The sequence below is a fragment of the Scomber japonicus genome, chromosome 1, assembly GCF_027409825.1.
Source record: "Scomber japonicus isolate fScoJap1 chromosome 1, fScoJap1.pri, whole genome shotgun sequence".
NCBI classification, from domain to species: Eukaryota; Metazoa; Chordata; class Actinopteri; order Scombriformes; family Scombridae; genus Scomber; species Scomber japonicus.
Genome location: NC_070578.1, coordinates 18,680,903 through 18,706,522, shown reverse-complemented (window position 1 = coordinate 18,706,522; position 25,620 = coordinate 18,680,903). Strand labels below are relative to the sequence as shown.

At 39.6% G+C, this 25,620-nt stretch overlaps 1 protein-coding gene across 1 annotated transcript in view; it reads right to left on the bottom strand.

Annotated features, from left to right (window-relative positions):
* LOC128357768 (CUB and sushi domain-containing protein 1-like) overlaps positions 1 to 25,620 on the bottom strand; it is a gene marked incomplete at its 5' end in the record, with an annotated part of 321,638 nt that overhangs the window by 9,870 nt on the left and 286,148 nt on the right. Inside the window, 13 exons of the mRNA XM_053318176.1 lie at positions 397 to 509; positions 1,938 to 2,099; positions 3,813 to 3,875; positions 4,249 to 4,428; positions 4,640 to 4,751; positions 5,530 to 5,603; positions 7,949 to 8,055; positions 8,682 to 8,748; positions 8,842 to 9,015; positions 15,544 to 15,723; positions 16,338 to 16,514; positions 20,283 to 20,468; positions 24,119 to 24,295. Of these exons, the coding sequence (XP_053174151.1) occupies positions 397 to 509; positions 1,938 to 2,099; positions 3,813 to 3,875; positions 4,249 to 4,428; positions 4,640 to 4,751; positions 5,530 to 5,603; positions 7,949 to 8,055; positions 8,682 to 8,748; positions 8,842 to 9,015; positions 15,544 to 15,723; positions 16,338 to 16,514; positions 20,283 to 20,468; positions 24,119 to 24,295 (1,772 nt within the window). The remainder of the gene's footprint in view (positions 1 to 396; positions 510 to 1,937; positions 2,100 to 3,812; positions 3,876 to 4,248; positions 4,429 to 4,639; positions 4,752 to 5,529; positions 5,604 to 7,948; positions 8,056 to 8,681; positions 8,749 to 8,841; positions 9,016 to 15,543; positions 15,724 to 16,337; positions 16,515 to 20,282; positions 20,469 to 24,118; positions 24,296 to 25,620) is intronic.

Genomic DNA, 25,620 nt, shown 5'->3' with positions numbered 1-25,620 from the left:
TAAGAGGAGCATATTGAAGTTCTCACCTAACTCTTGATAAAAAAAATTGTGTAAATGGTAACAAATACAAAATGGATTACTGGAATTTGATGGGGTTGGGCAACTTCTGATGGTGATAATTTTTTGGAATACCTTATTTCTTACACCTTTGTTACAAGGATGAAAACAAAAGCTTTTTGGTAAACCACATCATTCCTCCCTTTGAAAATATGTTAATTAGACTTCACTGTATTTCAAAATCTGTTTTGCATAATGAGAGTAAGGATTTGTCTGGAATTTCAATACACCTCTCGAAGACTCTGTCCGGTATAGTGGGTGTGGAGTGAGTAATGTGGTGTGTTTTATTGCAATACTAGTTTTATTGTAATAGGGCAAATATTCAATAGTCAGTCTTACATATCCATCCATAGCCCAGTTGTCGTTTTTAAACTTGCTGTAGTAATGCTCTGTTGGCCCTTTCACCTGGTAGACCTTCAACAGCAACTGGTTTTCCTCTGACTTGTAGGTACCTAGATTGACAAAAAGACATGGAGGTGGTGTTAGAAATACAAATAATGTGATTATAAGTGCCTGAACCTGGTATAATTTAAAGTTAAAACAGTGTTGGCACTTGACTTGGCAGGAAAAAGAGAAAGACATTTGAAGAAAAGGTACCAAGAGAAGTTGACAAACAGAATGTAGGGACGGTAGACAAATAGACAGATAGGTTGACTGACGAACAGAAAAAAGCAGACACCTTGACATTTTGAATTATCATACTCTATTTCCCTTCACCAAGCACCTGACACATTAATGGGCAAAAAGTGACATTTACCCTTCAGCTACATGTCTCTACTTGCTTAACTATAGTGCCAACACAGAGAGTGTTGCTGTTCAATATGACAAGTCCATGTGAAAGAAATATCACAAACTCAAAATCATTTTACACACTGAGAGCCCCTGTCTTCTAAACGCAGAAAATATTTCATGACCCCAGGATCAAACTGAACTATTGATTTTGAAATGTCATCATGAAGTGTCAAAATATACATGAGCGTCAGTGGAAGAGTAACAGTTTTCCTCAGTTGCTTAAACACAACTGTTTTGGAGGTTTTCACGTGAGTGTAGCTTTACCTTTTTTAGTAACCTGCCAATCACATCCACGCTACAGTATATACCCCATTCTGTATCTATAATGCATTATGAAGAAAAATTATCATGTGTATAGGGGCACTGCTTTGGGATGTTATGTGGCCCAGGTAATAATTTGGCCTTTCAGACTTGTCTGGTGATAATATAGATGCATTAGTATGGAGGGGCCCAGGCACACAACCTGTCATGAGGTTTGTAATTCCCACCAGTGGCCCTGCATGTTAAATTATTTACAGTTTTAATGACCTGTTTCCCATCTCTGTATGCTCTACAGCTCTTGCAAACCTTAGCTATTGTGCTTTGTAGACTAAATGGTTATAAATATCCTACTGTATTTATGTGCAATATACAGAATTGCACCAATTTTAATATGGATTTTTGTTATGTCATGCTAATAAATGTAAGAATAGAAACTGTGGTGTTACAATCCTGCCTTGCAGTTTATTTCCATTTATCTGTCATTAATTAAGATACGAAAAAAAGTATTTTCATCCACCCATCCATTGGGGCTCAAGGTCACAGTGAGGGTTTTCTATTCCACATACATTTTCGACTTGTAAAACTTTATGACAGACTATATTTATGCATTTAAACCTAAGAAAATCAATAATGACTTAGGAAGTTTCAGCTTATTGGATATGTAGTTTTATGTCTCCTCTGCAAGTCTCTGAAAACATCAATAGGGGGTTGGGCAGTTTGGGGGTGGGGGATAGAGGGCACTCAATGTTTACTGTTTTCACTTAGGTAGTCACTTTGAGTAAAATTAATAAGAATGACTAAGAATATTGACGTTTTCTTGTAAATACCTGATAGTCTGATTGACACTCCGCTGGTCTCCAGTAAAGTGATGTTAACTCTGCCACTGGTAGCATTGAACCCAGTAACTGTAAATGTGGTGGCTTGTCTCTTCCCCAGATACTCATAGAAACCACTCCACTCAGAGTTTTGGGAGAACACATCTACTGGAACTGTAAGGAAGAAAAACAAACAAAAGACAATTTAAAACCAATTTTTTAAAATCAAAACATTAAAATGGCTACTACTTCTGCTGTTACCAATATCAACACAGTACAACTAGTGACAAAATGTGATATTGATAAGTGTTGACCATTGAAGTAGAGTGGTTGTGTTAAAAGTAACTAAACATTTGCATTTGAAGTAATTTGATCAGTTTCTAATGGATAAATGTGTGCACTGGAATAGTCTGAGTTTGACATAGCACAGAAAAGTGTGTTGTTAACCAACCTGCTAAATTTGAATGATTGAAAAAAATCGCCAAATATATGAAATTAGGCTTCAAAGTTGTGTAAAACTCAGTCTCTTTCTCTGCTCCCAAACACTGAGTTCACTGGAACTCCGCCCCCTACCATGTGTCACCTGTCAATCAAAGTCACCACCTCTACCTGAAACATGGATGCTATGTCTGAGAGCTTTCTGCTGCTAGCTCAGCGGCTAGTTCGGCGGCTAGCTCAGCTAACTGGCTAACTGTAGACTGTAGTAGTAGTAGTGTCTTGTCTCACAGGTAATCTGGGCCTGTAGACGTCCGGATGATTTTCATTGTGCTTCTCTCTCCTCTCTACCCCAACTGGTCGAGGCAGATGGCTGCCCACTCTGAGCCTGGTTCTGCCTGAGGTTTCTTCCTGTTAAAAGGGAGTTTTTTCTTGCCACTGTTGCTCATGTGGGAATGTTGGGTCTCTTTAAAGTTAAAACCTGAAGAGTTCGGTTTAGAACCTGCTCTATGTGTAAAGTGCCTTGAGATAACTTTGTTGTGATTTGGCGCTATATAAATAAAGATTGATTGATTGATTGATAGTGTGCGCTGAATGTATTTATACCTCTACAGCAGCAGAGGCGGGTTTATGCTAATCACCGCCACGTTACAGACCCGCCCACTAAATCCTGAATACAGAAATCTTGAAACACTGTTTGTGAAGCCTAGCTCCACAATTCAAATCTAAATGGTTGAAATGCTTTTTACACCTTTTTTAGAAATACATTTATGACCTATTTAATGTGTTTAAAAGAAAATGTTTGAATTCACTTTACACAGTCTTTAAAGGTTTTGAGCAGATATGATAGTAAATAAAAGGGTCAGAATTAGGATAACCCCCTTGTATGAGTCAGACAAAACATAGAAAGTGGCTTCTTTAAAATTGATTGCTGCAGTGGGTTACTACTTGGCTGCCTGAATCCCACACTTAGTAATATTACCAATTCAAAATTCAGCAGCTCCAGTATTTCTAGAGAAAATTTCATAATTACGGTCTTTTTTTGTGGTGTCAGTCTTTTCACCAGGTCTCTCTAAATGCATATATTGATTATAAAATCCTACTTCAAACTTACAAGGTATTACATGGTATTGCACCTGAATGTTTTCACTGATTTATTTACTTGGTATGAGCCAACCTGCACCCTGTTCACAGGATAAATCACTGGCATCCTTTGAATCTGAAACAGGACTGCTCATATAGATCCATGTAGTCAACACCCTCCTGCCTCAATAGCCACTCTTTTCTGGGAAATACTTTGTACACAGTATAATAAGCTTAACTTAAAATGCTGTACAGTAAAAACAAGCTGCAAAGGAAACATACAAGTGCAATAAGTATATTTATTGTTTATGTGTGGTATATATACAATACTGTATGTGTTTGTGTGTTGTAATTGGTCATTCTGCATACCTCGAATCTTGTTCTTCTGCACATCTGACTCTCCTCTGCCTTTGGGATTGACTTTAACTCCAACTGAAACAAAACATAGCATAGTTTGATTTAGTTGACTCTGTGGTAAAAATAATTAACTATCAACTAAGCCAAAATAGATTTATTAAAGTTTAAAATTGAAAAAAATGATTGTATTGTTGCCATAGATCACAGTTTTCACAGCCATCCACTCCTTGTATTTAAAGGAAGATAGGGCCAGGCATATGTGATAAAAGCAGCATCACCCCAGCATTCAAGGCATGCCTGAGGCTGATTTACAAGAGCATACCAATAATATCAGTGTTATCTATATTTATTTTAAGCCATATGGGATTATAACCTCTGTGTTACAGTTTAGGTTCAAGATCAGCCAATGTAACACAAGCAGCACATTTTCAAGATAGGATCTGAATACCTTTACAGAGCGGTGGTTTGCCTGACCACCTGCCATCACTTTTGCAGGTTCTGTGCTCTGATCCTCCAGCCAGATAGAAACCATCTTGACAGGTGTAGATCAGGGTATATCCCAAGGTAGGCAGGTCCATAGATCTAACATCTACATTACTGGGGGTCTCTGGCTGTCTGCATGAATGAGCTGAGTGATGGGGAAGAGTGAAAAACACACATTTCACATTGACATTCATCATTGTAACTTTAAAAAACCCCTAACCCTAACCCTCTCCATAAAATTAGAGCAAAAAAATAAAAAAAAATCAGTAACAACAAAACAGACATACTGAATTAACATAAACAATGAGTGTAAATAATGGTGGAATAAACAGCAAAGAGTCATAGTTAATTCTTACCGATGCACTCAGGTTGAGTTCCACTCCAGGTTAGATTTTCTAGGCACGTTCTTGTGGTTGAACCAAAGATGTGGTAGTTCTTGCGGCACTTAAAGGAAACCTTACTTCCAACCTACATGTAAAAGCAAAATTTTCTTCTTAATCCACTATTAGCCCCATAACTTCTTAAGACCTGCCACACTTAACACTGAAAAAATGAAAAGGTTAGATTTAACCCCACCTTACTGCTGACTCTTTATATCTAACAAAACAAGAAACAACTGCATATAATTGTATCATTTGTGTATTTTTTAATAGATATTAGCCATATATAAATACTGAGAAGGACATTGTTACTCCTGCATCACCTGCTGTGCCTGCTGAATGACTACATCCCTCTCTATCAGGGAAACTACTATATCTCAGAGGATTTACTCACTTGTTAATCCTGTTCCATAAAGGATTGTGGTCAATATACTTGATCAATAGTCAAAGCAGTTTCTTATCTGTGCCACTGACAGCCTGGTCTCTAAGGTAAAAAAAATGCCTGGTGGAGATTAATATTCATCTATACTTAATCGTTTTGCTTTTATTATTGCAGCACCTTTTTTCTGGTTTTGTCACATCTGGAATACTGCTACTCTCTTTTTGACCAGATCCACTAAAAGGTCTCAAAGCATAGCAAGCACATCCTTATACTAGAAAGATATTTGTTTACAAACCTCTGTGCACTGTAATTTAATCAAATCTATTTTTAAAAAATAACCAGATTCTTCTGTCTAATAGCAGACAAAGATTTTGACCAACAGAATCAATCTCTTATGTAAAATCACTACATCAACAGGTCATCAGTTAAAAGTCTGTTCTGAGTAGGTCAATTCTAATTTACAGTCAAACAATATATTTCTAACCTGAAAGCCCTGGGCAAGGACCGGGATACCATATGCTGGCGTTCCTGGGTCACGACAACTGTTGAAGGCAGGATCTACACAGAAGCACACACAAATAGAGCAATAAATATCACGTAGCTTCATAGTAGAGGAACTTGATGGAAATATTAGGATGTCTGTGGTGAGGCTACGCTTTATATTTTTTCTAATGATTTCACAACTTAATGTTAATGCTCTCATTTACCACAAAGAAGGAACTCAATTTTCCCAAAAAATATAAAGGGTTGCTTTCCAGGACAAAATCTTCATAGACATCACATGCTACGGAGCCCGTAAAGGGACATGGGAAAATAAAAATAATTAAATGTTTCTGGTGCGCACAAGAAACTTTCTCGTGAGCATGAGAAAGTATCTTGTGCTCACCAGAAAGTATTGAATGCGCGCATGTCTGAAAGAGGAGACCTTATGCATGGGTTCCCATTTTTTGTGTAGTATTTTATCATTATTAAGGCAAAATAACTCAATTTATGTCCATGGACATTATAATGAATAGGCTATAGGCTTAATATTAGTTTGCATCCAGTGTGCTGCGTGGCCTTCATTACATCTGCTGCACCGCTGCTACCACAATTATGAAATGCTAAGTTTACACAGTCTGTGACTGTGACCCTCATATAAGTAATATTTTACAAATCTACATGATATAAACTAATGAAATTCGTTCAAGTAAGTCATTTGGCGACTTCTAAGTCATTCAGTTAAACTAAGTCTATTCCTGTGAGCATGAATGATCACTCGAAGTGATCAAACTTTCTTTCTTTTACTGGAGTAAAGAGTTGAATCAGTACTTCTGCTTTTACTAGAGTCCTTTTTACACAAATATCTGTGGTACTTTTGCCACCTCTGCATACTACACAGGCATGACTCAGAAGATCATAGTGCGTTGTGTTAATTGATTGGCTGTGTTGTGTTTTACCGGTGCACAGCACGCTAACACACACCTGTGCATGTTTTATGAGAGTAAACTGTCCTATGTTGTAGTGAATATATTTCACCAATGTTCTGTGTTTTCTTATATTTAAATAACAATATTTTTCCCGGTTCCCGTCATTAAATTTCTCAGGAATCGGGAAATGGTTTTGATTGGATTTCCCGGGAATTCCCTTCCTGGGATTAAACCCTAATGCACTCACGGTTACGTACAAAATACAAAATACGCAACGCATGTGTCGGAGGAGGCAACCACGTTTGAGTAGCTACACTTGGGTTTAAGTGCGGGCCAGTGGGGGACAGGGGAGGGGGACATTGGTGCTTCAGCACGGTAGGGAACAACTGGCCCTAGTGTGAGTGCACCCTGAAGTCTTGTAGTCTGTTTGGGCGCAAGGGATACACCACCTTGGATCGCATAGTTAATTTCATTCATGAACAGTTACAAACATCTGGCCATCTCTGTGGATATAGGTGGATGTACACAAAATGCAAGGAGAATTAGGACATTAGGTTATACATGTATTGCTTACTTTATGTGACTTAAGTTAACATTTATCTTCACCTTATCATCTTTTAGTTTGTTGATGACACTTTCAGGTATATTTAGTGTTTGGAGGAAAGAGAATAAATCCTCTTCTGCTGCCATTCTTTGAGCAGCATTGAGGCTTAAGCACAGGAGGCACAACTACCCTTAATTATGCTACCACCAAACCAAAATCACCAGAAAGTATCTCGTGCTCACTAAAGAGTATCTCGTGCTTACCAGAAATATTTCTCGTGAGCACGAGAAACCAAAGTTTTTTTTCTTCTTTTTACCATGACCCTTTATGGGCTCTGTAAAATGCTGACATAAAAATTAAAAACTTTTTCTATTGATTAGATGATATTGCCAGCTCTATCCACACAGTAATAATAATGCTTAAACATGTGTATGACTGAACTCCACAGCATTGCTTACCAATAATCTAATTTCACACAATTTTATATCAATAAGTTGTTGATGAAACGTTTTCCTTTGCAGTAAACAAAATATGTTCCTCACTTTATGGAAAAACTATAGTATGCAATTCTGGTTATTGTTTTTATTCTGTGCCACGGTATCAGAAGCATAGATGACTATGGTATAGCATCAGTATTTCCCCCAAAAGAGAGCAATAACAAGCTTTATATATATATATATTTTTTTAAAGCTAATTCTCACCATGAAGCACTGTATATAAATCTTAAAACAACCCCTCCTCCCTCCTGGTGGATCTCTCTAACATTTTAGAGTGCCATTACCTTATTAATAGCATTTTAACCTAAACAAAAAAATGTGTAAAAATATAACAAAGGCAAGGGTAGCTTTAAGTCAGTGCACCTGCTGCACTCCTCATGGCAGTATACGTTTAAAATATGAAAACTGACACAAAGTTTTTGGGTGTTGTTGTGATGATGGTCTTTTCATTACCTATACAGGCTGGTTGTTGGCCACTCCAAATCCCATCGGCTTGACAGACTCTTGAGACAGAGCCTACCAGCAAGTAGGGGGTGTGGCAGTAGAACTTGACCTCTGACCTAAAAAAAAAGAAAAAAAGAACAACACACACACATGCCGTATGCACGCACACACACAAACTGGGGATGAGCAATAACAACATACTCCATTACTGTTTCATATAGATTATTTTGTTTCCTTACATTATTGCATTACTTCATATTTGGCCTACATCTTTTTCTTGGTTTTACACTCAACAAAAATCAATTGTGTCCTAACAATGTTTCAAATTTACACTCAGACACAAGGGCCTAAAAATGTGCAACTAATTTTTAGACTTTATCAACTCAACATTTCATAACCTTGCTGGCATTGACCCAAGGTGGTTTCACAGTAAAGTCTCACTACCTGTTTCACATTAAACACGTGTATGGTGAATCACATGCAGCAAGAGACCAAGTGATACCAACAGTTGCTGTGATACTGAAAATTCAGATGTGGCAGGGAGCCTCAAGTGAACAAATATAGAGTAGTCATACTAGTAGCAGTAATAATAATCTATCAAAAATGAGATCATATTAAGAAAGCACATGTTTTTCAAAAGGCTTTCCTGCATTGGATAGGTATCCAATGCAGGAAAACAGTAGTCAGTAATTAAAGAAAGTACATACATTAAATAAATAAGTAAACATATTTAATCACTGACCGGTAGGAAAAGATGTTCCCCTCTCTGAATCCACCTCCAGGAGAGCCTGGATCACCACATAGGACAGCTTGAAAGACACAACAGTTACAGTTATTACCGAGTTATGTGCATCATTCAAGGTTGGCAAGTGCCTATTGTTAGCAAAGGACAAATAACTTACGCAGACACTGTGGTATGTCTCCTGTCCATGTTCCATTCCCCTCACAGGTTAACACAGCAGGAGTGGACAACTGGTAACCATGGAAACAACTGTAGCTAACACTTGATCCCCATGAAAAGTCTGTTCCTTCCGCTTTTCCATGAAGTACTTGAATAGGATGTCCACACTGGATCACTAAAACATACACAGACATACACACCTGTGTCAAATATCATCCACTGATGTAATGTCATCATTTAACACGGATCAAGGGACAACGTGGTGGTGGACTGGATTACATTGTAGGACGGTGTGTTGGAAACTCAGCCCTGATCTGTTTAGTGAGTGTGTCTGGAGTTTGCATGTTCTCTCTACCCACGATCCAAATGCAGCTATACACAGGACTGTAAATTGCTCATTTCTACAGCACTGAGATCCCTGTTGGATGTGTAGCCCTGAGCTGTGGAGATGCCAACCATCCACTGAAATAAAATCTTAATTGAACAAAGCCAAAGCAAACTACTTACTGCAGGGCTGCTGTCAATCCCAGCATGCACTGGGAAAACAGCAGGAAAATACCACGCAGTGCTAACCATCTCTCTAATGTCTCATCTACAGTGAAATTCTGATTATTCTTATTCTTATCCTGATATTTTATGCCATGACTTTGAAAATCTTTACTAGGCTACTCTTTCTGTACTCCAACACAACAAACACCTCCCGGTACTCCTCTCTCTAAATGTGTCATGGTTGAATATTTAGTTTGACAACAACTCAACTCTCACAAGATATCAGAACAGGACTTTTCATTAAGTGAGACTTTTCTTCGACACAGTAACAAACAGACCGGATAAAGAGGTCCTTACCATAATGTTGTCAGGCACTTATGATAGCCTGTCAGTAGCAAATACATGCACTTTTATTAGAAGTACATTTGACGCTGCTGGCTGCAGCGCTCTTGCTCAGTACTGGACCAAAAATTGTTGTCCCCATTAAACACTTAGACACAAAAAGATATGAAAAATACTACGTTTCTCTTTAAATCAGTAGATGATCAAGGTCACCACATTAATGTAGGATTGAGAGTTTGTAAAAGGTCATTTGGGGTTTTGAGTTGTTTGTGATAGCATTTCTTCTTCCACTGTGGTGGTTGGGAGGAAACAAGGTTGCAATATTGTAACCCTAGTTCTAGAAGAATAGGCAAAGCCATCCACTGGACTCCATAGGTAATATTCTCCTTTAATCTCATGCGTGCAGTCGCCCATTGACATTTTCATAATTTAGCCAACCTATCAGGACGCGTCTACCAATCATGTGTGACTCATACAGTATGTAAGGCAGTGCTGTTCTCATCCTGAAATCACTTCAGCAGACAACATAGGAGCAGCAGGGTCTATAGGTAGGCTCCACCTGTGCTTTGAGAACCAGGGTTTCAATAACGTAACCTTTGTATAATCTCACACAGCCCTATGCCCTATACTTGACTCCTGCAACATGTCACCAGATTTCCATGTCACAGCAAACAACTGGGGTGAACCAAGAGGGCACACAGCTCACTTACTCTCTTAGCTTAACTCAGTGCAAGCGGCACATCTGTCTTGAATGACAAAGCCTTCAAACAGGAATGCTCAAGAGGCTAATAGGAATCATTCACTAGGGCCACAAGCACCAGCAGTTGTTCTCACTGGGGCGTGGACACAGTGTCACAAGGCACTGTCAGGTAGGGGAAAGACAGAGCTGTTACCAAAAACTTCATGACACAATTTCCCCCATTGCACATATCAGGGTCTAATTTTGGATCGTCTTGCAGTGTGAAAGAGATCCAGAGCAGGCAGTAGGTGCCCATTCCATGGACCTGGCAACTACAATGAGATCTAACTAGGAGAAGACCCTCATGCTCTGGTTGCGCATTGATTACAGTGCTGTATCCTCACATTTGTTGGAAATGTCCAGTGCCCTTACAAAACATACCTATTCAAAACAGACTGATTGCTTGGCCTCCAGCTGCTACACATAGAAAAATAAATACAGTTGACATGAAATAAACTATAATTCTAATAAACACAGATGATATGAAAAATAGGCTTATTACTAATACTAAATACATTTATTTCTTATTTTGTTGACGTTGGCGATGTAGCCAGGGTCTGACGGGCAGGAACGAGCTTGCTGGAGTGGTGTCTCCATCGATAGAGAGGTAAGATCAGTGAGCAGATTCATAGTCGCTGAAGTAAGACACACGTAATTGGTAGGTGCATCCTGATTGGCCAGCTATGTACAGTAAATGCAAAATTCATTGGGTGATTGCATGCATGTGATTCAAGGAGAGTACTACCCATAGAGTCCAGTAGAAGGGGGAATCTGTGTGAAATAGAATTTTCCTCAAGTCTGTTAAATTCAATGCTAGCGATATTATCCGCAAAAAAATATTCATTAGGATTATAGGAAGAAATTCATATTTACTGTATACTTTAGACTTTCTATTGGGGATTGGTGTTTATCTAATGGTAATGATTCACGCAAACCCACAGTTACCTTGAAACTTGATTTCACAACTGCTACTTTACATAACCAATGCTGATATTAAATGGCTCTGCAGATCAAATTGATTAGTTTGCATTAAAAAAAATCGTATGTAATACATAGGGCTCTGTGATCATGACAGTGTTATGTTACAGCAGCTTCATTAGATTTTAAGAAACTCACTGAGTGGATGTACACTTGCAAGCACCTGCGTGTTCATACATGCATGTGTGTTGCATGAGCATGGACGTATCTGCACATAGCTTCTTAACACCCTGATAAACATCTGTGTGTGTGTGTGTGTGCATGAGCCTAACTCCCTATGATAATGATAACCATCTGCATGATTTCAAACATCTAATAAAGTCAGTGTAATCCTCATCTAACCAGGAGACAGATGGTTTCACGCTCCATTCACTCTGCTATGATGATATACAGAGCACACACGCAAACAGGGAGAGAGGCAGACAGACACAGATACACAAATAAAACATACATGCTGTACATAAAGGAGATCCAGCAAGAAGTAGATACTAAAATGAACAGAAATTTACAGACAAAATGCAGTAGTTTAACAAGTATTGGCCTAAAAATCATACTAAGAATGCACACCACATGGACATATTTCTTCTTTTTGTCTGATTATAACTCCTGTAATTTGTTCTGCTCCATCTCCTGATTTGGTATTTTCTCTTTTTTTGACCAGTATACAGAATCAAAGTACAATACAAAGAAAATAGATTTTAATCTTAAAATCTTTTGTTTGTAACATTGCTGTTTCTAGGCAACAGCGGATGCTCGCGGGAAACTAATCAGTTTACTAATTCTGGCTTTGTATGTCACTAGTGTCCTGAAGAAGCCTTGCATCTCCCTGAAGTCATTCTTCTAGACTCGAAAAAAGTGTTGTACGTGTTCTACTAGTTGTTAGTTCCATTTAAAAAATCAACACACCTGCACACAAAACAAAGCCAAATCTCAGTTTCATAAAGTATGCCATTTTTTTTGCTGTGACTCCAGGAACAATGGCTGGTGGTTAGCCAATAGCTAATATTATTATTAAAAATAATGATTGTGTGAGTCTTTTCTTCCCCTGAACAACAACTTTGTTGTTAGGGTTGAAACTCCAGCTGTCTAAAAATAGAATAAAACAGTATTATTGACTTTAGAAGTTAATATTCCAGACCAATATTTCTGCAGGTCTCTGATGCCCAACGAACACTTGTGTCAGTAATTGAAGGTTTTGAACTATTTTCTTTTCTTTTTGTGTTTCTCCCTTGCTATGAGTAGACTGGTTTGGCTTCACATGATTCTGGAGGAGTCAGCCTTACTACCTCTCATCACTGCTTGCTTACACACCTCTGTTCTTCCCTCTGTCACTGCGATCATTGACTCCTCTCCCTCTCCTTACACTTTCTTCTTTCCTCTCACGTCTCAACACTGCTCATTCTTACAGTTTGGTCCCCAGCCTCCTTTCTGTCTTCCTACTTCCTTTTTCAGTCTCTCCCTCCAGCCCTTCTTCTTTTTCTCCCTGAACCTTTCTTCCTCATCCTCTTTTATCCTTTTCTGTTGCTCTCTTGGTCTCCTTCTCACACCATTACTGCCTCTCCTTCCCTCCCTTTGTCTTCTTATCTCTCCTGGCGCAATTCACCCAGCCAACACATTTTATGGGCTTAATCCCTTTTCTCACTGTGTGTTTACAGGTTTGGGGGCAGGTATTGATTTGCCTCTCTTTGTTTTTTCCATCACTTGCTTCCCCTCTCTCCCTCTCCCTCTCTCTCTCTCTCTTGCACTCGTCTCTCTGTTGCTTTCTCCCTGCAACCCCACTGATGCCTCATCACATTCACTCTTTTTCCTTTTTCATTCACCCACTTGACTCTTTTTTCAAACCTCCCATTTTCTTTCTTAATCTCTACATTACTTTGTCCCTGTGTCTTTTTTGTGTCTCCTCTGTTTATTATCTATTTTCCGCCACACCTCCTCATCCTTTCAATTCTTCCTCTTTCTCTTCTCCCTTGATGCTATTTATTTATTTTTTCCCCTCCTTTCTGTATGCCTTCCTCTCTTTGCTACACTTGTTCAATTTCTGCTTCTTCCTAAGTCTCACTTGATTGATTTTGCCTGTCAAGCTACACTTTTATGGCTTACAACTCCTTCATTCAACATGTTTCTGTTTGGGCATGTGTGTCTGTGTGTGAAGAAGCTGCTGTTCCAAAACAGGATCAAATGAAGCTTTGTGGATTGTTTGAAGCGGGAAAGAAGGGGGGGATGAAAAAAGAGGAGTTGAACAAAAATATGTGAACAGTAGAAGTAGAACCTAAAGATTAGGACAAAAGTGAGGAGCAAAAAAGGAAAAAGAACAGAGAGAGACAGAGGACTAGATGTATCTCCCCCTGTCCTTCCTATTCTTCCTCTCACCCTCTTATTTTCTCTTTTCAATGTCCTGCTCCACTCTTATTCTGTATCACCTATAGTATCTTCTACTTCTCTGTTTTCCCCTCTCTCTGCATCTCTTTCAGTAGCATCTCAGCCTGCTTTCTCAGTTTTTTTCATCTCAGTTCAAAGCCTCTGCAACTGCAGGAGCCAGCAGGAGATTTTCTGTTTGTGGGAAGAAATGGCAGGGAGGATCTCAGGAAACATTCCCTTTTACTGTTGTTGAGAATCACAGTCTAAACTCTAAATATCGGCTGTTGTAAAACTCTTACTCATTTTATTTTAATGCATTCCTTTTTATTTTCCTCTTTGTGTTTGCGAAAAACTGAAAGGTTTCAGAAAATAAACTCTAACCTAACAATCTGCAATTGTAAGGACCAATGTTAATCTTGCATTGCCTCTTTCTAATGTTCTGTTGAAGTCACAATCTGTTATTTTATGCCAGCACTTACTGAAATATTACTGTTCTTAATTAAACTGCCACTTATTTTTGTGGGGCTGCATTTTTACAGCTCTATATCAATAACTATCCTTACACTTCTTTGTGGTTCTGCACCACGTTATTAGAAGATTTTTGTTTCTTGACACATTTCCACCTCCAGTCCATCTTCTACATAGTGTTCAATTACAGTGTAGAATCTATCACTAGTTTAGTTTACTGTGCAAAATTTTAGGCAATTTAGATATTAAGGTTCTTATCCGTTATGCAATACCATCAAACCGGTCCCAAACGTATTCTGCAGCATGACAACAATCCTTAACATACAGCCAGTCATAAAGAACTATTCACGGTGAGGAACAAAGGAGGTCTGCAAGAAGATGGTACTGACCCCACAGAGCGCTGATCTCAACATCATTGAGTCAGTCTGGGTATACATGAAGAGACAGAATCAACTGACAGTAGTGGTCCCTGATATGAGCGAATTGGGCAATCACTCAGGGCGGCATTTTGTCATGACTCGTGCTTCCTGAGATGGCGGCGCGTGCACAGAAGCTGTGATAGAAGGGGAAGTAGGGGACAGTTCACCTCTGGGTCTCCCTACTGGAACAAGCAGGGGGGAATGGGGGATCCACTAAATAGAGCAATACTCTAATGGAATTAGTGGACTAAAGTCTGTCACACTTTCTTCACGACTTTCTTCCAAATAACGCCCATTTCATTCATAATATTCTAAATACAGACCTATAGTTCACGCACATTTTTATTTTTCTGGGTTGTGTGGAATGGTAATACAAAACGAATCTGTGCGCCTCCAAGGTGAATTGGTTTAGTCTTGTGCCATTTAAACAGTGTGTTTGCTGTTCTAAGTGCAATAGTGTAATAATTAGATTCTCTTCAGTGTGTTTCCCCATTTGTGTAGGAAGGATTTGTGCTATTAAGAATATTTATTCTCCATTTTATTTGTATTATATTATTATTGTTTCTTTCTGCTCTTCTTACATTTCTGATATATTTTTGGCATATATATATTTATATAGTGTATAATTATGGATGTCCTTGTGGTTCTCTAAGTTCTGATAACTTATACAGTCATAGTTTGTACAGAATTATGTTCGGTGTCTTGTGGCAATGTTGGAGGTGGTGATTGTGCACTTTAAATATTGTGTTGCTCTAAAGCAAATCGGTTGTCTAGATAGCATTACATGACATATGCTATTGGACCTGAGGATCCATCATTGCAGATTCCATCTTTACAAAATCCCAAAAGTTGCTGTTCTAGTCCAGTGTAACCTTGGTAACAGTATTTTTTTGTTGTTCATTTGTCTTACCTTTACAGCTGGGTTTGGTTTGGTTCCAAGTTCCGTCTTTAGTGCAGTGCAAAATATTGTGTCCTGGTGGTTCCATCAGGTGACCAGGGTTACAACGGTAGGTCACTGTGTGGTTGAAGGTGTACTCTCTTCCTAAATAAATCCCATAAGCAACTGGCCCTGGGTCTCCGCAACTGATCACTAGAAGAGGGAGAGAGAATACAGAAAGTACAGTGAGTATCTGTCAGATTGTTTTTGTTTCAGTGAGCCTGTAGTTTTGTAGTGGTGCACTGGAGCAGAAACATCTTTGGGCAATATTTTACTGTAACTTACTATGCTTTTAAAACATAGTCTGAAAATTGATGTTGTTTTTTACTTCTCCCTGCCTGCCTCATCCACCAACTCAACTATCTCACAGACTGCATTCCTTAACTTCCCTGAAAACTCTGCCTCATTTCATTTCATCCACCTCCCACTTTTATTTTGTCCTTTCCCCAAACTTCTGCCTGCCTCTGTAAAAGCAACAAGTTGAAATCTAAGACACAGCAAACTCACACTTGTACAGTACTGCAGTAGGTTTTGCAGTAGGTTTTGCAGCCTATTCACAATTTATTTTACTCTTGCATGCTTTACCAATAACAGTACTATGCAAGCACCAACACTAACACTGTTTGTAGTATTACTTCTATTCCTACAGCTAATGATGCTGGTTCAACCGTTGCTAATATTTTTATATATTTATAATAATTACTACACCCACCACTGTTACCACTAGTAAGTACAGTACCACGGCAAGAATATTAAAGTTATCCTACCAGTACAGTCTGGGGGTTGTCCTGTCCATGTCCCATTTGTTGTGCAGTGTCTGGTGGTCAGGCCTGATGTTTTGAACCCTTCCCAGCACGCATAAGCCACTGAGCTGCCGAAGGTAATGCCATCACTGAGGACAATTCTGCCGTGTGCTGGCGTGCCAGGGTTACCACAGGACACAGCTGAGGAGTGAGGAAATATTAAACAGTGGCAATTAATCATAGTGATAATATCAATGTGAGCAATACTGTCTTGCTGTCACTCAAGGCTGATCAGCTGTAGGCTAGAATAATGAGATTATCACTGGAGTCAGCTGGAAATAACATAAAATATGTCCTCAAGGTAGTAAAGGCTGATTAATAACTAAGGGTTGCTGGATTGATTCCCAGCACTGAATAGAAGATGTACAGTATTCTAGTTGTTAGCCACAGGGTGACGGGAGGCTTGTAATACATCTACAGTGCTCACTGTACCTGCCAAAGTGCTGCTGAGCACTCAGCTTTCAACTGCTACAAGCACAGTTGTTGGTTCTGCCTCTTGTTAAAAATCAAGATATGCTGTTTGCAAATATGTATGCAACAGCGTTTTGGATAAGATCCTAATGGAAAGACATCCAACAGTTGTGGGGAAAAAACAAACAGAAATAAGAGGAAGCTTTGGTCATGCAGCAGGGTTGCAAAGCTAATTATCAGTCAGTACTTGTGAACAATGTCCTTCCCAAGGTATCTTGGGGAGAACAAAGTCTCAGTGATGTGAGCACAGAGAATACATATTATATTCCAGATTGCCTGTGTGCTTGACGTTGCAGCATCCATTAAGACACACTGGTGTTCATCTTCACAGCTGCTTTCACAGGCCCTCCACTGAAGTCTTTACAGTCTACTGTGCTGTGTGCAGTAGGTTATTATTAATGTGTTGTTCTCACAGTTTTGGTAAGTGAAACGTGAGGATATGTAGGCATCATTTGCTTTCTTTGCCCTGGCATATTATCAGACGAAACTTTCGTGGAGGACACATGAATACAGAGAAGGAAGGCCTATGGCTCTGGTCTACACTAGTGATCCATCAACCTTTAGTTTGCTGGCACAGCACATTAACAGAACAGACAGGAATTAGCAACCAGCCACAGCACACTTCACTAATAAGATCATGACAACTGACAGCCTTGAACAATCAAACACCTATTGATGGGATTCATTAGTTAGGGCCCTTAAAAGCTCTGTCCAAGAGTAACAGAGTGTGTGGGTGGAGTGTATCATGAAAGACCACACAGTCTTTCATGATGTACTCTACAGTGTAATGCAGTTTGCTGAGTGTTATCAGCATATGCACTATGTGCCTAGAGATGTATGAGCACCATGTATGTGTCTGGATGGGTGTATGGATTTCACTGTGGATGTGTCTCAATGATAGATGTCTCATCCTTTCTGAATCAGCTTTTAACCACTATTAGCTTAATGAAAAACAACTGTAGACAGACATAAATGATTAGTGTTACACAAAGGTATACACACACACATCTCTGAGGTGTGTGGGTTTGGGTGTCAATTATACTAGAAGGCTAGATTTTGATGTCTTTAATTCAATATATTGTAGACAAACCAAGACTCAAAATACAAGTAGTAAAATTAATTGATTCATAGTTATAAAGTCACAGCCACACATCTTTCAATTAAATTAGATAACTGCTTGTCAGTGGAATATGGTTTCATTACAGCTTCAAGTTCTGTGCCTTTGAGTTGTACTTTTGGGAGAGGTGTGCTTCTGTTTAAGAGTTTTATTCCAAAATGAGATACAATCTGAAGGTATTGATTGATGGCATGAAAGAAAATCACATTATACGTTTCTATTAACATTCTGAGTCATCTTAAAAACTATTTTTAAGTAGCAATGTTCTTCAGATTGGTAGTACTGAAAATTATTGACCAAAATATATGTCATTTTGGTTTGAAGCGTTTCATCAAAGAGCTGCAATTTTCCAGCTAAATATCATACTTATTTATTTGAGTAGATGTAGTACTGATTTTTCTCGTTGAAGTCACTGTAGTCCTGATGCGTATCAGTATTCTATATTTAGTATAGTGGTGGTGTTTTGGGTCATAGCCACAAAATAATATAGAGCGTACACTGAATCTGTATGACTCATTTTTGCTTTCCCCATCCACACACATTATAACTAGAACATAATCCATCTATCTGACTCTTAAATCTGCACAAGACTATAATGGAGTTAGTGTCACTGTCAACAGTACTTTATTCAACCTAACTAACATAGTTGGGAATAGGGAAGGTAACATAGGAGGCAGCTTAGTATTTCAGTGCCTCTACAGCACTGTGGGGACCCACTTTCATTTCCCCTAAACCCCCATGGGTTTAAAGAGTGTCTTTGAAAACTGCTGTTGTATAGGACGTACTTTATTACCACAGTGCTGTTGAAGATCCAGCTCAGTCAGATAGGAGTGACACACTACAATCCTTTATATTTAGGCCACACAGATATAAACACTGTTTTTTCCTACAAACTGTTACCTCTAGTCTATACTGTATAAACATAGCAGCTTGCTGCATTTTGTTAAATGACATATTGCAACATATAATATCACAAATTATGGGAGTTAAATGGTACCATAAACTACTACTAGTACTCATAGAGATATTATTAACAACAACGTTGTATAAGCTTTAACTTACACAATATATACTAATGTACATTGTACAGTGTACAATGTACAAATGCTTTAAAGTCTGTGTAAAGTAAGAATAAATATGTGTTCTAAGTTTGACATACCACAGAAAAGTGTGTTGTTAACCACCCTGCCAAATTTGAATGATTAAAAAAAATTGCCAAATGTATGAAAGTAGGCTTCAAACTTATGCCTCTTTCTCTGCTCCCAAACGCTGTGGGTGTGGCCGCCGAATTGACTGAAACCCCGCCCCCTAACTCAGCTAACTGACTAACTGTAGACTGTAGTAGTAGTAGTGTGCACTGAATGTATTTATACCGCTACAGCAGCAGGGGCGGGTTTATGCTAATCACCACTAAATCCTGAACACAGAAATCTTGAAACACAGTTTGTGAAGCCTAGCTCCACAATTCAAATCTAAATGGTTGAAATGCTTTTTACACATTTTTTAGAAATACATTTATGACCTATTTAATGTGTTTAGAAGAAAATGTCTGAATTCACTTTACAGTCTTTAAGCTAAATTTGGGAATGGATTAGTTGCTTACTGTCACTAAAATACTAAGTAGTCGGATGCCACTGTATTCTCCAAAGTAGAGATTAGGCTGTTCAACTTTGGTGTCTGAACTGATTTATTTCCACATAAATTTCTGAATAATTAAGTCCAAGAATGTACAGTTGGAATACAAAATCTGCACCGCATCGTTTTACAGCAATGTTTATTTTTACAGCAATGTTTAATCAAATCTGGGTTGGGACTCAAAGGTAACCTCAGTCTGAGATAACTTGCTATCAAAATGTATGATGTTTTCTAAAGAGACAGCTTAGCATGTTGTGTTGTTGATCCAGGTGTCTTGTTTAAAACAAGTAGCATGCTTTTACTATGAAACTGGTTTAATAAAACATGCATTTAAGTATAGCACCTTGCAAAACAGCCCACAGATATCTCTTTTATTTCATGACAGATCAATGAATTGGATATAAGGAAACAAGAAACAGCCTAAGACACCACCCTGATGAAGGCAAGATAGCTGAAAACATACAATGAATAAAATATTGTGTACTGAGGCAGAGTTGTGTGACATCTTTCAATTTTGATGGGATTAAAAATGACATCTCTGTGAAAAATAAAGGCACTTTGTATGCTGTTTGAAGTGTGAGTTGTAGTATAGGTTGCCTAATGACTATTGTTCCTTCTTCCTGTAGAATCAAATTTTCAACACAGCCACACAAGTCACACAAATGGTTGTTGCTGCGCTTCCCCACCTTGACAGATAGGCTGCGTGCCGCTCCAGGCGCCATTGTGAAGGCAAGTCCTCTCAGCTGAGCCAATCAGACTATATCCCGCCTCACAGCTGAAACGCAGCAGGCTCTTGGTTTTAAATTCTTCCCCTCCCAAACGAGCACCGTGGGGAGGGATCCCTGGGTCTCCACATATTCCTTGAGTTACACCTATAGCAAGAAAAGACACTTAAAGTTAATGTTCCAAACAGGCACCAAGAGTCAGAGACAAAAGACATTCACACTGATGGGACTTAAACAGGGAAACACACTTATAATATTGCACAGAAAATCCAAATACAGTTAATGTAAAAAAACAGCTGCATTCAACTGATGTCTATTAGTCTCTAGTAAAGGTTTTTAGCGATTTTATGTAACAATACGGTTAAACACAGGGTTAGGAAGTTGTCTCTCATACGATTAAAATGCTAAAAATATGCACTCAAGCTACAGGTCAACAACATCCACTAAGGCAGAGGAGGAGGTCTCACGAGACCTGTAAGGTTTCATCTGTTACAGTTCCAGTATATTCATCTTTTGAAAATCTGGCTTAAACTGGCTTCAACTTAATGGTCCGTCTCCAACTGCTCTACTTACTATCTATCGCCCACCCAAACCTAAGAATGATTTTATTAATGACTTCTCTGCTTTCCTCACTCACATCTGCTCTCTCTTTCCCAATGTAATTTTGCTTGGTGATTATAATATTCATATGGACAATTTCAATCTGGCTCTTATCAAGGATTTTACATCTTGTCTGGACAGTTTTGGACTAAAATAGTACATTGACTTCCCTACCCACACTAAAGGACATATCTTGGATCTGGTCTGCTGCTGTGGTGTCTTTTAACTGTTCCGCTGATGATCTTCCCATCTCTGATCACATGTTAATTACATTCAACTCCAGCTTAAAACTGTCCAAAACTAAACAGTCACATCTTATCTCTTTCCCTGGTTTTCACCTCTTCTACGACAACTCAAAACCAAAGGATGTCAACTTGAACAGCTCTACAAGAAAACTGGACTCTCTGTTCACAAGGAAATGTACCACTCCCACATTGTTTACTACAAAAACACCCTCTCTTCAGTCAAATCCCAATATTATGCAGGTCTGATCAGTGCTGGTGATGGGAACACCAGGGCCCTATTCTCAGTGCTGAACAAAACACTACGCCCCCCAGACTCTTCTCCCCCTTATTTCTACTCCACAGAACACTGTAACTCCCTAATGACATTTTTTAATTAAAAAATAAGTAAGATCCACCAGCAAGTGACCCCTCACTCATCCTGTCTCCTCTAGCTTCTCATGCCCCCCTCTTTTAACTGTTCTCAAGCTTCCAACTCCCCTATTCCCCCTCTCCTATTGTAATTTCTGACCTCATCCTGAAATCTAAAACATCCACCTGCCAGCTCGACCCACTGCCGCCCTCTTTAGTCACTGCATGCCTTCCCTCTCTGTTGCCCCTGATAACTGCCATCATTCACTCCTCCCTAACCTCTGGCTCTGTTGCATCATCTCTCAAATCTGTGGCTGTAACACCTATTCTGAAGAAACCTGGTTCTGATCCCAACAACTTCAATAACCTTCGTCCGATTTCTAGCCTACCATTTCTCTCAAAAATCCTGGAATCCTCCTTCCTCTTGGTCATATTTTCCGGAAATACAACATCCATTTCCATTGTTACGCGGACGACACCCAGCTCTACCTCTCCTCTAAACCCACCTCCACCTTCCCGCCCACCTCCCTCTGTGTCTGTTTACAGGAAATCAAATGGTTCTCCTCCAACTTTCTCAAACTCAACAGTGATAAAACTGAGGTCCTCCTCGTTGGTTCTAAATCCTCTCTCACTAACACTCCCAGTTTTACCATCCCCATTGACAACTCCTCTGTTTCCCCCTCCACTCAGGTTAAGAGCCTGGGTGTTGTCCTTGACAGCTTTTTCATTTCAGACCCACATTAATAATGGCCTACTTCCATCTTCGCAATATTACCCGCCTCTTCCAACAGTCCCTCACCTCCAACAGCGCTGCCATCCTGGTCCACACTCTAGTCACATCCCGCCAAGGCTACTGTAACTCCCCCCTCTTTGGTCTCTCCCACAAGTTATCCATAAGCTCCAACTGGTCCAGAACTCAGCTGCTCGTATTGTCTCCAGAACTCCATCCATCAATCATATCACTCCTGTTCTTCAACAACTCCACTGGCTTCCTGTCAAATTTCACATCCACTGGCAAAATCCTGCTCCACACTTTCAAGGCCATCCACAACCTCGCCCCCCCCATACCTCTCTGACCTCCTCCACATCAACACTCCCTCCTGGACACTCAGATCAGCCTCCTCCATTAGCCTCACTGTGCCCTCTGTCCGTCTGTCCACCATGGGGTCCAGAGCCTTCAGCTGCTCTGCCCCCCGCCTCTGGAACTCCCTCCCCCCCGACATCTTCAAATCTCGTCTAAAACCCCACCTTTTCAAACTTGCCTACTCACTATAATTTGTCATCCATTACTGCAGATTTCTGATTTTACTGCATTTATATTGTTGTGTCCTTTTTTCTCTTTTAATTGTTGTTTATGTGTATTTTAAGGTAACGTTGAGTGCCCTGAAAGGCGCCTTAAATAAAATGTATTATTATTATTATTATTAGTATTATCATAATTAAGCATTTGTAATGTTAGTCATCTCATTGCTCTTGCGTAAAATGCATAAATATTTTGCCAACACAGTATTTCATATGCAGTGACACACGTGCACACACACACACACACACACACACACACACACACACACACACACACACACAAAGGGAGAGAGAAAGAGAGAGAGAGAGAGAGGGGGGGAGAGAGAGGGGGGGAGAGAGAGAGAGATAGAGAGAGAGAGAGAGAGAGAGAGAGAGACATACAAACTTTGTAGAACTGTACTTTGAATTTAGGTTATACCAAATTGTTCTAGCATTACAAGCACTGAGCGTGTCACAATTTCAGCAGCTTAAATTCCATCGGTAGGGATTTGTGAGTTTAACAGGATACAGCTCCAAATGCAGCGTCTTGCATCTCAATGAGGTCTTCAGCTGCAGGATGGATTCTGCCCTGCTGAGCGTTCTGTTTTGAGGCCAGGAGAGTAAGCTTATTGCATTTCAGCTGTTGAGAGTCGATGCTGAGTTAGGAAATTATTAGTTGTAGTATTGTGGGATCTGTGTAAGCCTACTGTAGAGCAGCACTTACAACCTGAGTAGAAGACCAAGGCTCTTCCACCTTGTGCCCCCCCTTAAGCTAAGCTTGTTTAAGGCCTCAATATCATTCTTCACTGTTGTGAAGAATAACCTTCATTTTTACTGTCATGTAGCATGGTATGGGTCAAAGGTGATATTATACATTAATGTTATGCTTGAGCAATAACAATGACGATTTATACTGACTTTCCTGTGTGATACAGCTCACTCTAATGGGAGCAGAAAAAAGGGCATTCCTTCAGATGAGATGATACTATCGATGATACTATTTCAGCAGTTTTTGTTTATCTTATTTATGTGGCATGGTCTATGTACAGTACAACATATTTCCTGAAGATGTACAGTAGCTGTGTGTTGCTTCTTACAAACAGAATTTAAAAAACCCATTTATCATAATTGTATGATATACATTTCCCTGTAGTCACTGTTGGCATGAATGCTGTTGAAGTCATGGCTGTGATTGTTGGGGGGATCCTGCTGTTGCTAAGCAGCCAACATGTAACTGACAAAATATCCAAGTTGTGCTGATGTTTTCAACAATTTGAAAGCTACAACAAAAACATGCTGCTTTATTCAACAGAGTGCATTTACCAGTGCAGTATGGTGGCCCCCCACTCCAAGTGCCATCCTCCTGACAGTGGCGAGTAGTATTGCCCACCAGCACCCCTCCCGGCAGACAGGAGTACTGCAGCACTGAACCGTAAGTCCAACTGTGGGTCCCAGACACTACTGCATTAGGGGGTACACCAGGGTCACCGCAAGAAATAGCTACAGAGGCAAGGAGAGATGGAAAGAGAAAAGGTGGGGGTGTTAGTGTGTGTGTGTGTGAGGGATTGTGTCCAACTCTGGATTCCAAATACTACTGCATTAGGTGGTGCAGCTGGGTCATTGCAGGAGACCGTGGGAAGGAGTGGGTGACAACAAAGGGGGGGGGGGGGGGGGGGGGGGTTGAGAGAAATGTTGTTTTTTTTTGTGTTGTTGTGACAAAGTACACACAAAGGAAAACGAGAGAGAGAGAGCTTGAGAGAACTCTGAGCTACATCAAAAACTAATTCATTTTTAGTTTACTGTCCAAAGGAGAATGAACAATTATTATGATTTTGAAAAACTTGCTGTAGTACTGGAAAACAAAATCATATTATGATATCTCTTTTTGGTAAAAACAGGAAACATAAGCATTTATTTTACAAAGAAGGTAATATTACACAGAAAGTTACTGTTACTTACTATTTTCATCTCTTTTGGGTATTGTACAAGCAGAATCCATGCTGCTTTGCTGACATTGTAGTTTAACAGTCATGCCAATGAGGCTTATTTTTGTTGAGTTTTAACTCAAGCAGAGACAGAGAGGGGACCAAATTAAATTCACTTCAGCTAAAAAACAAGAAGATGCCTCTCTCTCTCTCGTCTGTGCAGGAAACTAGTGGAAACTGTTGCACATAGTCAAAGCAACAGACATCAGAGAAAAAAATCTAGTTTTTACTCCAATTTTGGGGGGAAAAAAATCGCCATTTAACAGAACATAGGTTTCTGAAGGACACAGATATGAAACTGTTCTCAATTTTCTATTTCTGCCAAATTACTGGTCCTCTGATATCTCCCCTTACCCCCAAATTGTATTACTCCATCCTCTCCTTGCCCCTCAGTCATCAACCCTCTCCCCCCAATTTTCCGATAAGACCTTGTTTCTCGAATGTAATGCTCAATGCACAGACACCAGCCTCTTACCAGTGTCTGCCCTCTTCCTCTCTATCTGATTCCTCATTTCTCTGGTACTATGTCCCTGTTCTATGGCCCTGTTTGACTCTCAGTATTTCTCTCTATCCCCGAATCAGCCGTCTTCTCTGTATCGTCTTATAGTTTAATCTCTCTGTTTCTATCAGCCATGGTAGCCGACAAGAACGCCTATTGCCATAAGAGACACATGCTTACCTTTTTCCCCGTACACACACATATACACTTTCTCTCATACTCTCACCCTCCCTTTATGATTACTCCCTCCTATTTTCTCCCTTGAACCCTCTCTTATTCTCTCAGTTTCTCATTTGCGCCTCATCTTTCTCCCAGTGGCTCCTCAAGCCATTTCACTCCAC